Source organism: Schistocerca gregaria, chromosome X, assembly GCF_023897955.1.
Source record: "Schistocerca gregaria isolate iqSchGreg1 chromosome X, iqSchGreg1.2, whole genome shotgun sequence".
NCBI classification, from domain to species: domain Eukaryota; kingdom Metazoa; phylum Arthropoda; class Insecta; order Orthoptera; family Acrididae; genus Schistocerca; species Schistocerca gregaria.
Genome location: NC_064931.1, coordinates 250,897,835 through 250,914,637, shown reverse-complemented (window position 1 = coordinate 250,914,637; position 16,803 = coordinate 250,897,835). Strand labels below are relative to the sequence as shown.

Sequence of the window (16,803 nt, the reverse complement as noted above, 5' to 3'; positions counted from 1 at the left end):
GTACACCCCAAAAATGACATGATCTTCCTACTGTACTATATATATGCAATAAGTTAAAATTTGCTATTTGTTACTATTCCTAGCATAACAATTGTAATGATCAACATTGCATAGTCCTTCATTTTGATGTACAACAGTCATACTACAGGTTATTGGGACATTTCATTCAGTGCTCATCTACTCTCTGAACTTCTGCGAGTGAGGATGATGGGCCATACACATCCTTCTGGTCAATGACTGATTACTCTGTTGGTTTTATCCACGCAAATCTTCCTGATCCTATCTGTTGATGACATATATCTTCTCTCATTCACAGGTTCCAGTACAGTGCAATGATTACTTCTGAATGACGTACATGTTGTGAAATATGTCAAAAGGAGCCACAACTTTATGTGCTTCACTCTGAATGCACACAGGTGTATTACATGTCAATCTTCCTCAGTGGCAAAGCTGCTGCTGCAGCCGATGCAAGGACAATAGTGTCAGATCCATGCCACAGAATGCTCTTCCGTAACTGAAAAACTTGGTAAAGTGCGAGTGAATGGTACACAACCAAGTCAGAATCATTGGAATTTCTTCTGATGTGGAAGCTGTGTGCCAAGTCTGATGCAATTCCATTGACTTTTTCTATGTGCTATTGTTATCACATATAAAGAAATATGTTCTTTTCCATACTGGGTATATTAACTGCTGTCCTTACTAGTTTACATACCAGTACACACTCTTTCTTTCAGTGGCCCATCCATGATTGGTGCAAGAAATGTTGTGGCACAGTGCTGCTAGAATATCCACCTTTTTCATGCAATTTAAAATGATTTTTGTCAAATATTATTCAGAGGTAAACACCAATATGACATTTGTTGTCAAGAAATATTTGGTTGAATGGAATGTGTACCACTATGTCTTCTACAGGCATTACTCATTGCTATTTTAGAAGCATTGTATCGTTGACAGATACATAAAATGAATGAAAAATAGCAAAATTTTGTTCTTTTTTGTGTACCTGTTCATTCATTCTTTATTGATCCACTGAATCATTTTGTGTACAGAGAGTACTACATGATATGGGACAAGTCATTATAGTAGTTAAACATTAAAAATACATAACACCAAATTAAATACACCTAGACTTACACAATTGTATGATAGTTATAGATTCCAAGTTATAGTATTAGTATACTCACAAGTTGTTCAAAAATTAAGGTCAAGGATACATTCAAAATCAAATTAAGTACAGATAAACATTACATAATTTATACAGTAGTTATGATTTACTACATAAATATAGTGAGTACATACAAGTAAATCAATTTATAACAGTTGGTTAGGCCATATTGAAGTTTACATTTCAAAGATAAATTATAGTACAGAAAGATAAGTGTGCAAATATATTACATTGAAAAATCACATTAAAAATATTCATGTAAGTTATAAAAAGAGTATTTCAATAATGTTAATTTAAGACTTATTTTAAAGCATGCTGGATTGTTGTCCAATAGTCACCGAGTATTTCCCTCTAGTGTTGTGCTGATGATAGTCCAGATTCTGCTTCACGTTGCCAATATTTAGCTTGTTAAAACCTAGTATCTCCAATATGTACTAGTATGGAAGTGGAAGAATATCTAGTTTTTGGAATAGTTTACATGAGTCTCTCTGCTTTTTAAATAACATTATCCTGACAGATTTCTTTTGGAGCTTAAATATTTTATTGGACTCAGAACTTTGGCCACAGAATATGAGGCCATATGTTAGGATTGAATGAAAAAGAGCATGTTACACTGATGTTAAGATTTTATACTCCTGACTTCCCTGACTTACAGAAGCATAAAACATACTTCACTTAAATTTAAAGCTAGCTGTCAGTGTGCCTCTTCCAGCTTATAGTGTCAAAGACAGATATTCTAAAAAATTTAGTTACATTTTCCAGTTCAGTACTGTTTCCACCTATTTGTATAGTTGGGATGGGGGGATTTCTGTTCTGGACTGTAAGAAATGTTAGGCCTACAGTCTTCTTTGCATTAAGAAGTAGTCTATTAACTGTAAGCCATGAATCCAGTAGAGCAGTACATTGGTTGACTGCAGCTCCAACTCAATACTTCTACTATTCAGTTAGTGACCACCTTAACTCCTAAATTATTTACATTCTGTCAGAACTTTCCTTGCCATGTTTCTACTGCTATTGTAGCTAGTTAAAGGTGTCAGTTTTATAAAAGAAACCAGTCTGTGAAGTAAGAGTCAGAATGGCCATTCTAATAAAATGAAAGGATGCACTGGTTATATGAAAGTTTCATTTTCCATAGACTTGTTCATTTTTCCAGAACAGAAGGAAGTTGACCTGTTCCATGCATTCTTTGATATCTTCAGCTATCACAGATTTCTTCATTAGCTACATGGCTGTGTGCTGCAAAGCCATAATGCCTACAATCACATCCCATTGTAGGCAGTGCAAACAGCTTCTACAATTATGAAAAAATAATCTTGGTTCCATTCTGCCTGCCTGTGTGTCAACCAGAACAGTCAGAACTCAGCACTGACTGGACTTGCAGTGAACCAAAAAACATGGAAAAATCACCTTTTAGATCATGTGGAAAGTGACAAAACACATTATAGCAAATGCTACCCAAGAAGGAGGTTCACACAGAGAAATTGAAATATTGATAAAAAAAAGTCATAAGAAGAATGACATTCTATGAAAGTATAGGAACTTTTATAAATGATAACAACCACAATAGCCCTCAGCCTTATAACAGACTTTGATATTGAAAAACTGGGAGTCATAAGAAAATAAACATGAAAATGAAAGAAACTCTATGGTGTTGCCTTGTGTGTAAATATGCTTATTCTGTGCAAGTAATGGGTTTTGAATTGTTTGAAAGATAAAAGTTTAGTTATAAGTACACATATATTCTCTGTTTTTAATTCTAATTAGTAACTTACAAAATTTTGAGTAACAAGTACTGTTATCAGTGCATGCGTAGAAAATTTTAGCAGACTACTAGTTTGACCACATATATTGCTCACTTCATATTTAAAATTTTCTCTGTTGCAGGAAGGTGTCTTGAAACAAGCTCAGCTCCATCTACAGTGGTTATATCATTATCGCTACCCACACTTTTGGCCACAGGTGTTTTTGGAATTTTTGCTGTATATCAGTACTCTGATGAGAGGTGATCAAAAAATATACATTTAGTATTTTAAATAATAAGGTGAAGGTTCAGAAAGCTAAGTGACTTATGTAAGGCAATTAAAAATATGTGGATGTTTGGATGTGATACCCTTCTTTTTTATGGACAACCTTCTGCTGAACAACATAGAAATGTGTAAAAGTGGGTGACAAATTATGGCGAGTGAATAAATAAGGGCATTGTACATGAACTTGATTACTACTTTTTCAGTGTTAAAACATAATTAGCTGTGTATGGAAGTTGATAATAATTTGTCTGGAGACTATTTGCTGCTTTTCTCTTCCTGGAACTCAAAATTTTGTGATTCTACAGAATATATAATATTGTTTGTATGTATGTGTGTGTGTGTGTGTGTGTGTGTGTGTGTGTGTGTGTGGTTGGGTGGGTGGGTGGGGGGTGGGGATAGAGAGAGAGAGAGAGAGAGAGAGAGAGAGAGAGAGAGAGAGAGAGAGAGAGAGAAGGGAAATGGGTGAGCAAATATTGGTGTGGGAATAAAAGAAAGTGAGGAATATGAATGAGAAGTAATGCCTTTAACAAAAAATGAAATGTAATGGTCAGCAAAGCTGATTTTTACATCAGTTGTGTACAGTGCTGTTTGTCTGATAGCATATATACACACACACTGCAGCAATAGTCTATTGTTAAATAGTACCAAATGTAAATACAAAAGATTGTAATTAACATTATAAGATTTGTGTGAGTTATTTGACCTATGCTTTGTTGAGCACATTCCGTATTTGGATTTAACAAAAATGCAGACTTTAAGTGGAATAAATCAATCATAGAAAGAATAATATATTTACAAAAAAAAGATCAGTTATTTGGGCATAGCTCTTCTGCTGCATTACATAAAAGGTGTGACCTGAATAACTGAAAAACAATTGCAAGACTGACATGATTTTTGCTTGGGGCATATTTTCTAATAACCCCAGAACATACTCTTCTAAGAAGGTGAACTTCCTACTATTTACTGTATATGCTTACTGAGAAGATCACTTTCAAGATGCTGTCAGGGCCGTATGTAACCAAACTGTGTCTCAAGTTTGCAAAAACTTTTGTACCTTGCACTGAAAATATGTCGTCACAGAAACCAAACATTCATTGAAGCAAAAATCTGTGAACAGTGCTCTAATAAAATTTGCTTTGTAAGTTTGAAGTCGTGCCACATTACAATTTTCATTGTACACACTCTGCCATATTAAATGGTAATTTTTTTTTTATCTGTGAGTTCTTTCAATTGTTTTCATCCCATTTGTTTTTCATTATAGAATAACACATTTGTAGACAGAATAATGTATAATCCATTATGTATTTTATGATTTATGTTCCTTTTGCATTTTAAAAAGTGCTCTATGAACATCAAAACAGATTCTTTGCCCCATTGTCAAAAATAAACCAAATTCATTCTGCAACTGTAATTATTATGGAATTTTTCACAAGCTCTTGACTGTCAGTAAACAGAGTCTGTACATCCAGCTTTCATAGCCCTCTCATATCATACTATTAAGGGGGCAAGCCATACACATTTCATGCTGTAATGCTGCATAAATGTTTTCATCAAGATTTATTGGTCGCATTTTGTATATAGAGAATTAATTGTCCTTGGTTGTTGAATGAGACCAGTTTTATGCTGACCTCCCACAGGAATGTTTAGATCATGATGTACAGGTCATATCTTGCATGTAAAGAACTGATTCTCCTCAGTTGCTTCATAATATGAAACAGAATCATTGTGTAACATCAAGCAACTGGTTTCAGTACTACATGCAGCTGTGGTTAACAGTAAAATTAATTTCCTTTATGTACTGTAGATTACAGATGATGGTTTCTCATGTGCATACCACAGTGCACAAGACATCTGAGCACCATTCTTTGCTCTTTTCACCAGAAATGTATACAGAACAATTATGTCATTTGTAATAAGGGATGAGCTGTGAATTCAGTGGTTTTTGTAATGCAAACACCAAGTTTCAGCACTGCTTTCCACCTATATTCAAAGTGATTCTACAAACATTTTCTTTCCTGAGTGTGCTTAATTTTAAGATTTGTTGTAACCAATGTGTTAGGTACAATAAGATATTCTTTTATCAGAGTCTGCTGTCAGTATCTGTCTGAATGAAATACATTGTGAAATTCATTGCTGGAAACTAATATCCCATGTTTCTGCATAGGTAAATTACCTATTGTGCCTTGAAACAACACAGCTGTGTGTTTACGAAGCACTGTAATTATGTTATGAAGAAACAGTTTAAATTTCATACACTTTCTTCATGGATGTAAAACTTTATCTTTCAATAAAAGAAGGAGAGTTTGTTTTATTTTTACTGTACAGCATTATACATGAGAATGTGTGTCTTTTTAGATGCAGTAGTAATAGTAATTGGATTCAAAACATGAATGTAACTTCCTGATTGTAAAGTACAAGTGTTGGTTTAATGCGGAAGGATCATGCTGATATAAATGTCCAATAGTGATTTCCCAGAATTCATTTCAGTGTACATCAAGTTTGTGTTATAAATTGCAATTACTTGAATATTGTGTGGCCATACATATGAAAGACAATTTTATGACAATCAAGCATGATAACTGGCTATAAGACCTATGCTAGCAGCTAACTCAGAAAGTAACAAACACTGAGGTTTAATACCATATGAAAGAAATCATTCTTTCACAAGCTTTTGTAGACTAAAAGTAATATAACATGCCCTTTAGCTGCCCCGTGGCTGCACATGGGACAGCAGTTGTGAGAATTTCACTGTGAGGGATGTGCTGAATTCTCTAATTTGCTTTATTCAATACAAATTTAGTGGCATTACAGATAATCCCATACGCCTGACTCTGAAGTACTCTCCCTGCACTTACTTTGCTTTGTGGCTGCAATGCCATGATGTTTAAGACAGAATTAGTGATAGTAATACTGAAAGCATAAACTCATGTGACACACAGGCTGGTGCAAGCATTTTAAGTTGACACACCAAGTGGTTTGTTTGTTAGGTGTTTAAGCACAGACAGACAACTTATTTGGCTACCCTTTTGGAGGAAAGAAATTGGCACATCTGATTTTGAGGACAAGAATGTATTTTCTACTCATAGGCAACATTATATTGTGTGAAATCTACATGTTTATATGTCTACATTGAACAGAGTGTTTCATTAACATTGAGAGGTGGAGCCCATATTCAGTTCAAAAAATTCCTGTGCTGATAATTTTTGAAAGCTAATCTCACTGCGTGATTTAACTGAAAATGAGTAAACACAAGCACAATGAAATAAATTATTGTGCATAGAAGTAAAGATATTTGGATTACAATTTTACTAAAATGTCCTATCTCAGTTTTACTGCCTCCTTTTTCAAACCCACATCCCTAGTTTCTTCTGAAACTTCATTTGAAATTCAAATATGTAGGCTGCTTTATTATTGGAGTTAAATGTCAGTTCATTGAACATGGAACAAAACATATAGGTTAGCATTTTAATAATCTTTTTCTGTTTATGTGCATGATACTTGTCTTTGTTATTTGAAGATAATATAGTATGTTATGTCATATTATCTGCTTGGTATGCAGGTTTTGTTGCTAGTACATTTTGAATCAGATTCATAGAGTATTCATGTATGTAATACATGTTTATTCTGTTTTAAATTTATGGTTTTGTAATATCTTTGTTGCAGTTCCATTTATACAGGCAGTGTTCAACTGCAAACATTGTACTATAAAAATCACCAGTGATGTTATGCTGATGCAAAATGAAACAGGCATGATGGCAAAGACACATTGCATTATATAGGACACTCTCTCCTTGATATCAGCTATTGTTTTATTAACTTTACTTTATAATCAGAAAACAGCAAAGAATTTATGCCATGGGTGCAACATTTTACACGGTCAGAGATTTTGAATGTATGCATATTAGTATTCAGAGGTTGGACGAGAAGCTGGAATAAACTAGAAAATATCTAAATACCTATTGTTCACAATAATAGTTATGACAATGATACATGGTCACTGAAGCAGAGCTGATACATTTGTGTGAAGTCTGCCATCACCATTTTCTCAAGTACGGTACCAGAAGACATGGCAACTGTAGCAAAATGTTTCAATGACTTCAGATGCAAATTTCTTCAAAAAAAATTTTGACGCAATTTAGATGTTACTCCTTCATAGAGCATCATGTTCCCTGTCATTACCAGCACAGTTTCTTGACTCTCACTTTAACTAGTGGTACTGATCACCAAAGTTAAAGATGTCTCCAGTGAAGTGTATAGCTAACATCATTTGTACTTCTGTCCAATATGGGTAAGAGCTCATGTATTCCCTAGTAGCTCTGTTGCGGGTGAGGAAAGAATCAAAATTTGGTACTTCAGATACTCCTGGTCTCTAACTTGCCTGCAGCACATACTTAACCATCAAAATGGAGTTGGATTCAGTATTTACTGATATGTATATGCCATACACTTCCTGTTCACTTCCATTGTTCAATTGTCTTAATTCCAGTCCACTGTCTTCTTCCCCTGTGATTGCTCATCCATGTATGTTGAATATCTTAACTCTTTCCTTTGCTTGCTCCATTTATACTGTATACACACCTGTCACTGCTCTTCACCCCACCTCCACCTCCAACCTCCCTCCAACTTCAGGTCTCTTCTTTTTCTCACATATGGGTCCTCAGCTTTGTATTTGTACAATGACTTCTGTCTATCTGTGGTGTTATATTTCCAAATGTCTATATGTTTATTCTTCTGGCATGGTATTTTCTTTTATTATATTCTACCTTCCTATTTCTTCTCTTCATGACACCTCTCATTTCCTCCTTAGTATCTCTGTAATTTTACAGGCATGTAATATATCCTGACTATTTGATTAACAACATAGGCCTACTTTTCATAGCCTTCTGAACTTATTATTTCTTTGTTTGTTTTTCCCTGCACCTGAAATACCCTTGTTACCAAATTACATAACATGCATTCATTCCCCCACCCCATTTAATCCTTCTGTTTCACAATGTTCAAAAAATTGAAAATATTGCTTGGTTATTAAATGGATCTGCCAAAGACCATGACATTGTTATCTATCACTTTTCATATTTAAAATTTGCTTGTTTGATATTTGTCTAACTAAAGTGTAATGGTATGAGTTGAGGCAGTTTTTTGTCAAGAAAATACAGCATTTGAAAAGCAGATATATTATTGGTTTCAAACAGATACATGGAAATTATTAGAGCAGTTTCTATTTATTGTTTTGGTCTAAATGTTTAGGTTCTTAAAATTATATAAATATATCTTAATGCTACATGTTTGTAAGTATTGTTGCTCACTTGTACATAAATTTAGTCACAAAAAGGCATTAAGTGCAATTATTGCAACTTATAACCAAAAGAGGCCTTCTTAGCATATACAGGCATTTCTTTTAACTCCCCTTAATAAAACAAATGAAGATGGTGGGGTAGTGCTACAGTCCCATAATATGCAGACTGACAGGGCCATGCGCTACACATTGGAATGCAGAGTGCAGATTTCGTGAACATCTTAATGACAGAAGTTGGCGAATAGTTGTGAATGATAATGCTATTTCCATTGCTGTCATGAGCAGGTGAAATTAATTTATAATAAAACTTATGTTTTAGTTTCAAGCTTCTTTTTAAATATGCAGCAAGCATAATATTAAAAAAATTCAGTCTTAATAATTCCTATACAACTAAAAGTAAACTTTTAAAACAAAAACATATCTGAAGAACTGCACTCATTCACCTTGTTTACATGCAGTATAATGAAATACAGAGAATAACAAAAGTTTAATAGTGTTCAGATGATGAAACCTGTGAGTCTTAAACAGATGTACATCTTCTTTTTGCACCTTTCTAATAGCAGTATATGGAAATTGATTCTTGGGTGAAGCTAAAATTTTACCAAAACTCTACCTATAACAACAGTTATAAGATTTTTTAACTCAACTTCTAAGGGAAAAAACCTGGTTTGTGCAGTTTTTTAAATTAGAAACAGCTCTTTGCTTCTCATTTATTGGTAGTTGTGTGTGAACAAATAGCCAGACAGTAACAAAACTATTAATGGCAATAGGTTCAAATTTGGATGTTGCATGCAAGTTTTCTTTGTGTCTGAGATTAAATTTATGATTTGTGTTGCATAAAAATGATTTTTCCCTAGTTACAGTGTACAAACACAGTCATATCTCTCTCCAATTCCCTATTTCTTGAAACAAATACTTACATTACAATTTCCTTGAGAGTTGAAAGTCTAACATCTTTTCCAAATATCCATATTTGTGTACTCTCTTAACTACATCTCTCAAGTGCTGCTGAAATAACTGTCCTTGAGTGTCCTAAATATAAAAGCTAGATCCCCTTTTGTATAGAGGTTCCTCTATTTAGTATAATGTTCAGATCCATTTTTAAATCATTCAAGCTCTAAAATCTATAATTTAATAGTTTTCCATAATTCATTCTTGTGTTCCTTCTCAGTTGATGTCAAATCATGTTGTACTTTTCTTAAAAAATTTGGTCACATCTTTCAGTGGGGGTAATATTTACCTAATTACTTCATTTCTTGCATTCAAATATATGTATTCACAATTGTGAGTCTATGTTTTACTTGTATTAGTAATTTTCTAAAAATCAGCTACAGTTTGCTGTTTTTGCAATGAAGGTTGTTTGAAGCTGAAACATATTTAAAATGTTATTAGATATTTATGGTATGTCCCATTATCTTCTACACTGAATACTCATCGCAATTTATAATTATGTGCCATATTAGCATTTGGACCCAGATACTTGCATTCTCTGATTTTGTGTGTCAAATTGAAAGGGCATGGCATGGCATCTCAAAGTCATTCCTAGCTTTGAGTCTCTGTCCAGCAGATAGTTGCAATCACTTTCTGAAAGTGAAATCTTCACTGGTTTTTGTCTAAATATAGTGACTTTGACAGAACTGTAGAACATAAAAACTATAGTCATACATTCTACATAGGAAAGCAGTATTTTACTGAGACATTGCTTTCATATTACGACAGCCAGTGGACTTCTTCCTTTGTATTTCACGAGCACATTTAAATGTGGTGCAATAGATGCTAACTGCCTTCCCCCTTTTCTCACATGAATTGGAAATCAAGCCATGTGGCCTACAGAAACAACACTGGCTCATTCACATCCTTGCTGTTTATCATGCTGAGACCATCAGAAAATGATAGTGAACTCCATATCATCTCAAATTTTCATAATTTTTAGTAGTTATTGTGTTTCACATATTCATTCTCTTCAGCAACAATTTATTGTCAAGAAATTCATCTGATTTATCATATAATCTGATTTTAAGGTACTTGAATGTCAATGTAATGGACAGTGAAACTCTATTTCCCAATTTTGGTATACTCTGCAATATTATATAATTCCTTTTTTTCTTCTTTTTTTTGAAAAGTGTACATGATGACATTGATGTCTAGTCACTGAACTTGGAAACAAAGAACAGCTGCATATAGGTGAAATGATATTATAAATTATGATTGTGGTCTTAAGCCATTCATTACAAATTACTAAGGAAATCACGACACTGACAAAAGTCCTCATCATTTTGATATTTCACAGCTTCTGCAGCTACAATAGCACCCTTGGAAGGTCATGTATACTGCTGTTGCAAAATTAAATTATCATCACACACTGATAAATGTTTATCCTAGTATGACATAACAGTAAAATGAGCTATTTATGGAATCACAGTATTGCTACCACTAATGTACAAGCAGAAATAGACATTTGTGTTTCTTAAAAATTCATCCAGCAGTTTTCCAATGAGTCCTGATATCGTAGTAAAGAAACAGTCATATTTCAGTCACAAAACTGTGATATCCTTCACTTTATTGAAACATACTGCAGAATATTGTTGTTATCCATTCCATTTATGTAAAAAGTTATTTGCTTCCATTGAATGACCCTTGAGTGCCTCACTTTCTTTTTTAAAAAAAGAAACTGTGTTCTAATAAATATTAGTGAATACTATAACAACAAGCACCACTCAGATCTTACTCATAATTTTTCCATTCACGTGGTTTATTGAAACTGTAACAATCACCAACTTCAAATTAGTAATGACCTGTCAGAAGTCCAAGTTCTATGTTCAGCACTAAAGGAGACACAAGATTGAGGAAAAATCATATAAATAGAAGGAGGGAAAATAATGTATAAAAATAACAGCTTCATTTCATTTTCACTGATTCTATGCTTCACAGACATCTGTTGACTTGAATATGTCAGTGACATAATCTCTATACTACATCTGCCATATTTCTGAACCTCCCTCCATTCATATTGTCCTATCAGCTGTGGACAGAGAAACCTTAACGCAATACTAGAAAATTCGTTTTTTCTGTCTTCTGTTAATATAGTCTATGCTTCTGTTCCTGGAGTTTTTGGTATGATTTTTAGCAGTGTCATTCTTTTCTGGATTGATATTTTTCAAACACAAACACTTAATATTTATGTCCCATAGAATATTTTAAAAATTCTCTTGCTATGGCCCATTAAGCTTGAGCTTGTAAAGCAATATAAAATTTTTATCATTTTACTTTTGGACACTATGACTCACCTTTGCAGTACGCAAGAATTTTATGTACAAAGTTAAGCACATGTCTGGTGTAATGCAGAAGGGATAACACTGCTACTGAGCTACATAACAATGCACTGCATGACATGGTTTGATCCATTGTTAAAGTTATGTTATTTGAAACAATGTATGTGTGCATATATTTTGTGAGAGAGTTTTGTGGAGACTTTATCCACATGAACAAGATGAATCATGCAAATGCATCACTATAGTTGTGCAAATTATGAATGCTTTCTTTACTCTCTAACATATTGATTTAAATTTCCTTTGAACCCCTAATGCTTATAAACAATATGTTGTGCAAATAATGTTGCTGAATTGTTCATAAACTCAAGCCCATACTCTGTTATAATTCAGCAGAATGAATATATTTTTTGATGTTGCAGTTTTAAGTGATGAAATTGCTTGGCAATCAGCTTAAATGGAGAACAGTAATTTAAGAAATATGATAAAGATGATAAGACGTGCACAGATTTTTATTCATACAAGGTAGTATTGTGCTTGACAAGATTTATTTTTTTAATAGTAGAAGTACCTCAGAAAATTTGGGCACCTGGTAATCAGACTTTGAAATAAATTAACTGTAAAATAGAACTGTTTCTACAGTACATTATATGACAAGCATCTGCACATTTAAGTCTACTGTTCTATGTGTCTTCTTGTTAGAAAAGTGATCCACATGTACTGCTGTGAAACTCATATAAATAGAGTGCTATAACATGAGCATAGTTACAGCAGAATTACTTTCAAATTGTAATGACTTATGTTCACAGATCAGTCTTAAATTTGTCAACTGAGTCAAAGGACATGCCACACCATATTACACAATTCACCATACCTACTGCAATTTGCATACATCAATGTGAGGCTCCTGTGATTATCAGTACTGTATTTGTTACCACTGCATAAAGTTATCTAATTAATACTTACGTTTTTCATACAATCGTATGTACTCTTATTGAAAGAGTATTAATAAATTTTAGTGACTTTATTTGATGGATAAATAATCTCCATATGAATAGTAGAAGAGAGTTCTGTAAAAATATTGTTGTCTTCTGTCAAATTCTGTGATTATGTTTTATTTACATCATCATCCCTGTGAAATGAAAAGAAGAGTAGGAAGAGTAAAACAAAAGCTGAATGAATTCATGGTGGAACAGCCTGCAACTTTTATATTTTTCCTGGAAGTTAAAAGGAACAGAGAAAAACTATGTTTAAATTGCTCACAATAAACTGTTACTAATAATTTTACTGCTGCACATTTCTGTTTAGAGACTGAAAACTACTTGCCCATTTTTAACCTTTATTCAATGATAAAAATGATGCAAAAGTAATCATCCATGTGAAAGCCTGTGAATTACACAAAAATTTTTGTGGTGTTCTATTCTACTTATTTTAAAAACAAATCTTGATATTTGCTAATATTGTACAAATTAACAATGTAACCACTTCTTGTTTTAAATCACTTATGTAATCCCAGGAGGCTGACTTCTCTTTTCCCAATATCATCATAAATACTGAATCAGAAATGTGGCAGTTTGTTCTGCAAGATCACAAAGTCTGTACATGGGTGAGAAAAAATATTTGGTACTGATGTGTCATCCGTTATTGTTATTGGCACAAAGGAAAGTTTGTCCTACAGTGTACTGAGCAATATATCACTTTAAAAATAAAGAAAAATCATCAAATAAAGTGGAATTTTTAAACTCAAGTTGTTGGTAATTTCTTATAGATATTGAATGTTTCTATTGAATCACTGTTCCTTGTGCTGCCTATTATATCCAGTTCATTTCTAAGGCACTAATTTATTTTTGGCTTTTCAAAATTTTCATGTGAGTCACTAAAATTTTGCACAAGAATATGCAGTTGAAAGATTTTACTGTGGTGTGCCAGTAACATATACTATCAGAGTATTATAATGACCTTTTAAAGTAAAATTATTGAGAACTATACTTCCAGAAGCTATATACCTGGTCCATATAATATGCTGCCTGACAAAACAAAATGAAGCACACATAAAAGGGGAAGGCATAAACAAAATTAAACTTCACAGGTTAAGAGTGTATGAGACAATTTGTCAGTGATTATAAAATCAAGTCAAATTTACAAAGAACTTGTTGGTGTGAGCCCATGTGTCAATATCATGTTGCACCCCCTGATCTGACTGCATGCACTGATTTGGTTGGAAAGGGTATCATAAAGCTGTTGTATCCTTTCCTGAGGCAAGTTGTTTTAACTGGTCCTTGACATCTTAGATACTGGCACTAGGGCATAGTTGATGTCAGAGCTGGTCCACACATGTTCTATTGGAGGCAGATCTGGGGATCTTGCTGGCCATTGGCATACCTCAACATCACACATATAGTTCATGGACACCAGTGCAATGACTGGATGAGCATTGTCCTGCTGAAAAATGGAATCACACTACTGTTGCTTGAGATGCAACATATGAAGATACAGGATGCCCATGAGGTACCGTTGTGCCATCAGATTTGCATGACCTGCAGTTGTACTTGACAGCTCCTCACGCCATGACACCAGGAGTAACACTGCTGTTCTTCCAAAACATTGAAAGACTAGAACTTCCCTCCACGTATAATTATATCTTGCATACCAGGTGGAATAGTTTCATCGTGGTATTGTCCCCGAAGGATCTCAATAATTCTGAGAGAACATCATCTAATCTAGATGCCTTGTTTCAACTTAAAATTCTTCTCACAACATCATATCTCACATCTCCCTCTGCCATCCTTTCCGTAATATTGTTTTCAAGTTAGCCCTTCAGGATATTCCCACTACCTCTCAGCTGTCCCTTATTTGCTTAGTCTTGCTTACCACCTGAGCCCTTTATGTTCATTCATGCTTTTACACTTTTTAATTTCTCCTCCAGCTGCTTCTTCTCTGGCATTTTGCATATCCCACCAGTCTCATTTTTCAGATGGCTGTACTCCCATTTTGACTGCTTCACTTGAATTTTTATATTATTTGTTCCTTTTGCCAATCAAATTTGGTGTCTCATAAATTACAAAAGAATTCCTACTGGGCCTGGCCTTGTGTCTACTTGTTCCTCTACTGCCTTCACTATTTCATCTCTCAAAGCTGCACACTCATCTTCTAATCTACTTATTTCATGCATTTCAGTCAGTCATTACCTAATGTTCCATTTGAAACTCTCAACAAGTATTAGTTGTTTCAGTTTATTCATGTCCCAATTCTTAATTTATTACTACTTCCAATTTTTTAAGTTTCAGTCAGCAGCATATAACCAAGAAATTATAGCCAGATTCCACATCTGCTCCTGGACATTCTGTCCATTTGTAAATGTAGTATTTAAATTATTGTCTTAACCCTTGTATAATCTATCTGCAAGCTACCGATGTCTATGTTTTTCTTCCACTTATATGTCCTTCTTTCATGGTTCTTAAACCAAGTATTTGTAAAGAATAAATTGTTTTCAATGCAAAATTTATCTATAAGGCAGCTTCGCCTTTCATTCCTTTTCCCCCGTCCACATTCTCCAACTGTTTCTCTTTCTCCTCCTTATTCTACTATCAAATTCCAGTCCTTCATCACAATGTATATTTATATAGTATACAGGCAGATATACTAGTAGCATTGTGGTGGGTCTTGGTTTTGTGTCTGTCTTGGCTATGATAATGTATTTACTATGCTGTTCATAATAATTCAACTACACCCGTATAATCTTATTCATTATGAGACCTACTATTGCTTTTTGCCTATTTGATTTTGTGTTTGTAATGCTCTACTCATCTGACAGTAACCTGTTCTTCTAGCCACTGCACTTCAATAATTTCTGTTATAAGACTGATGAATTTGTGTTGTGTTAGAAAGTAATGAAAACAGTATATGTATATTGATGAACTGTGGCTATATGAAAACCAGTCATAATTGTTTATGCTACCTTACTTTGATTTAATTATGGGGTTAAACTATATTAATTTTTTTAAAAGCATGATGGTGCTTCAATTTATTGTAATAGCTAATGGCATAGATTTACAGTATAGTTTCATTAATGTGTAGTTAATGTTCATAAAGCAGCTGCCACATTACTACACACATTAAAACTCAAAATAGTAGACCCGTACCTCGCTCCATACAGTGACAGTGAACTAGTTACACAGGCCTTAGAGAGAATGATTTTATACAGTGAAAAATTAAGTAACATGACAATATTTATTATTGTGTGTGTGTTTGACGTTTACGGGCGCTAAACAGTGTGGTATCTTTATTATTGGGGATATGAACATTCACATCAGGCTGCAGCACTAAAGAATTTTCATCTCCTCATTGTGTTACAATCACATGACCTGTATTGTGTTCATAACAATCATACAAGGCAATTATCTTTCCTTGAAAATGTGAGGGATATTCAATAGCAATTTCCTATCAAACTATAAAGTTAATGATTAAACTTAAAAATTAATATTCACGTATCTAACAGTATCACAGAACACAATATTAGGCTTGCTACATTCCTAACCAATCAGATGCAGAGAGTCAACATGAAATACACTAATACACAAAGCAACTCAATAACCGAAATACTATCAAGTAATAAAACTGTAATGCAAGGTGTACCACAGGGCTCAGTATTGGGACCCTACTTTTCCTGTTGTATATTAATGACTTGAGCCTGGATGTTGATGCTGATGAAACAACTGTACTCTTCAAAGGGGAGAATACAGAGGCTGTGCAAAAATCTGTAAACTTGGACACTGAACAACTCAGCAACTGGGCAAAAATCAACAGATTAACTATCAACACCAAAAAGATGGCTTCCATGAATTTTCACACAACACAAAATGCAAATTCCTCTCAGCCATTTGTCACTGTAAATAACCAGCCAATAGATACTGACACTGTTTTCATATTCCTGGGTCTGTGGGTTCAAGATAACCTGAAATGGAATACACATACAGAAAAGGTAAATGCCAGAATTAGTACTGGCTGTTATGCATTGAGTATACTGAAATCATGTGCTAGCCTGAA

At 33.9% G+C, this 16,803-nt stretch overlaps 1 protein-coding gene across 1 annotated transcript in view; it reads left to right on the top strand.

The window, feature by feature from the left end:
• The window catches only part of LOC126298759 (uncharacterized), a 628,974-nt gene extending 615,470 nt beyond the window's left edge, over window positions 1-13,504 (top strand). The window contains exon 12 of the mRNA XM_049990206.1: window positions 3,050-13,504. Within this exon, the coding sequence (XP_049846163.1) occupies window positions 3,050-3,171 (122 nt within the window). The 3' untranslated portion in view covers window positions 3,172-13,504. The remainder of the gene's footprint in view (window positions 1-3,049) is intronic.
• The last annotated feature ends 3,299 nt before the right edge of the window (window positions 13,505-16,803 follow it).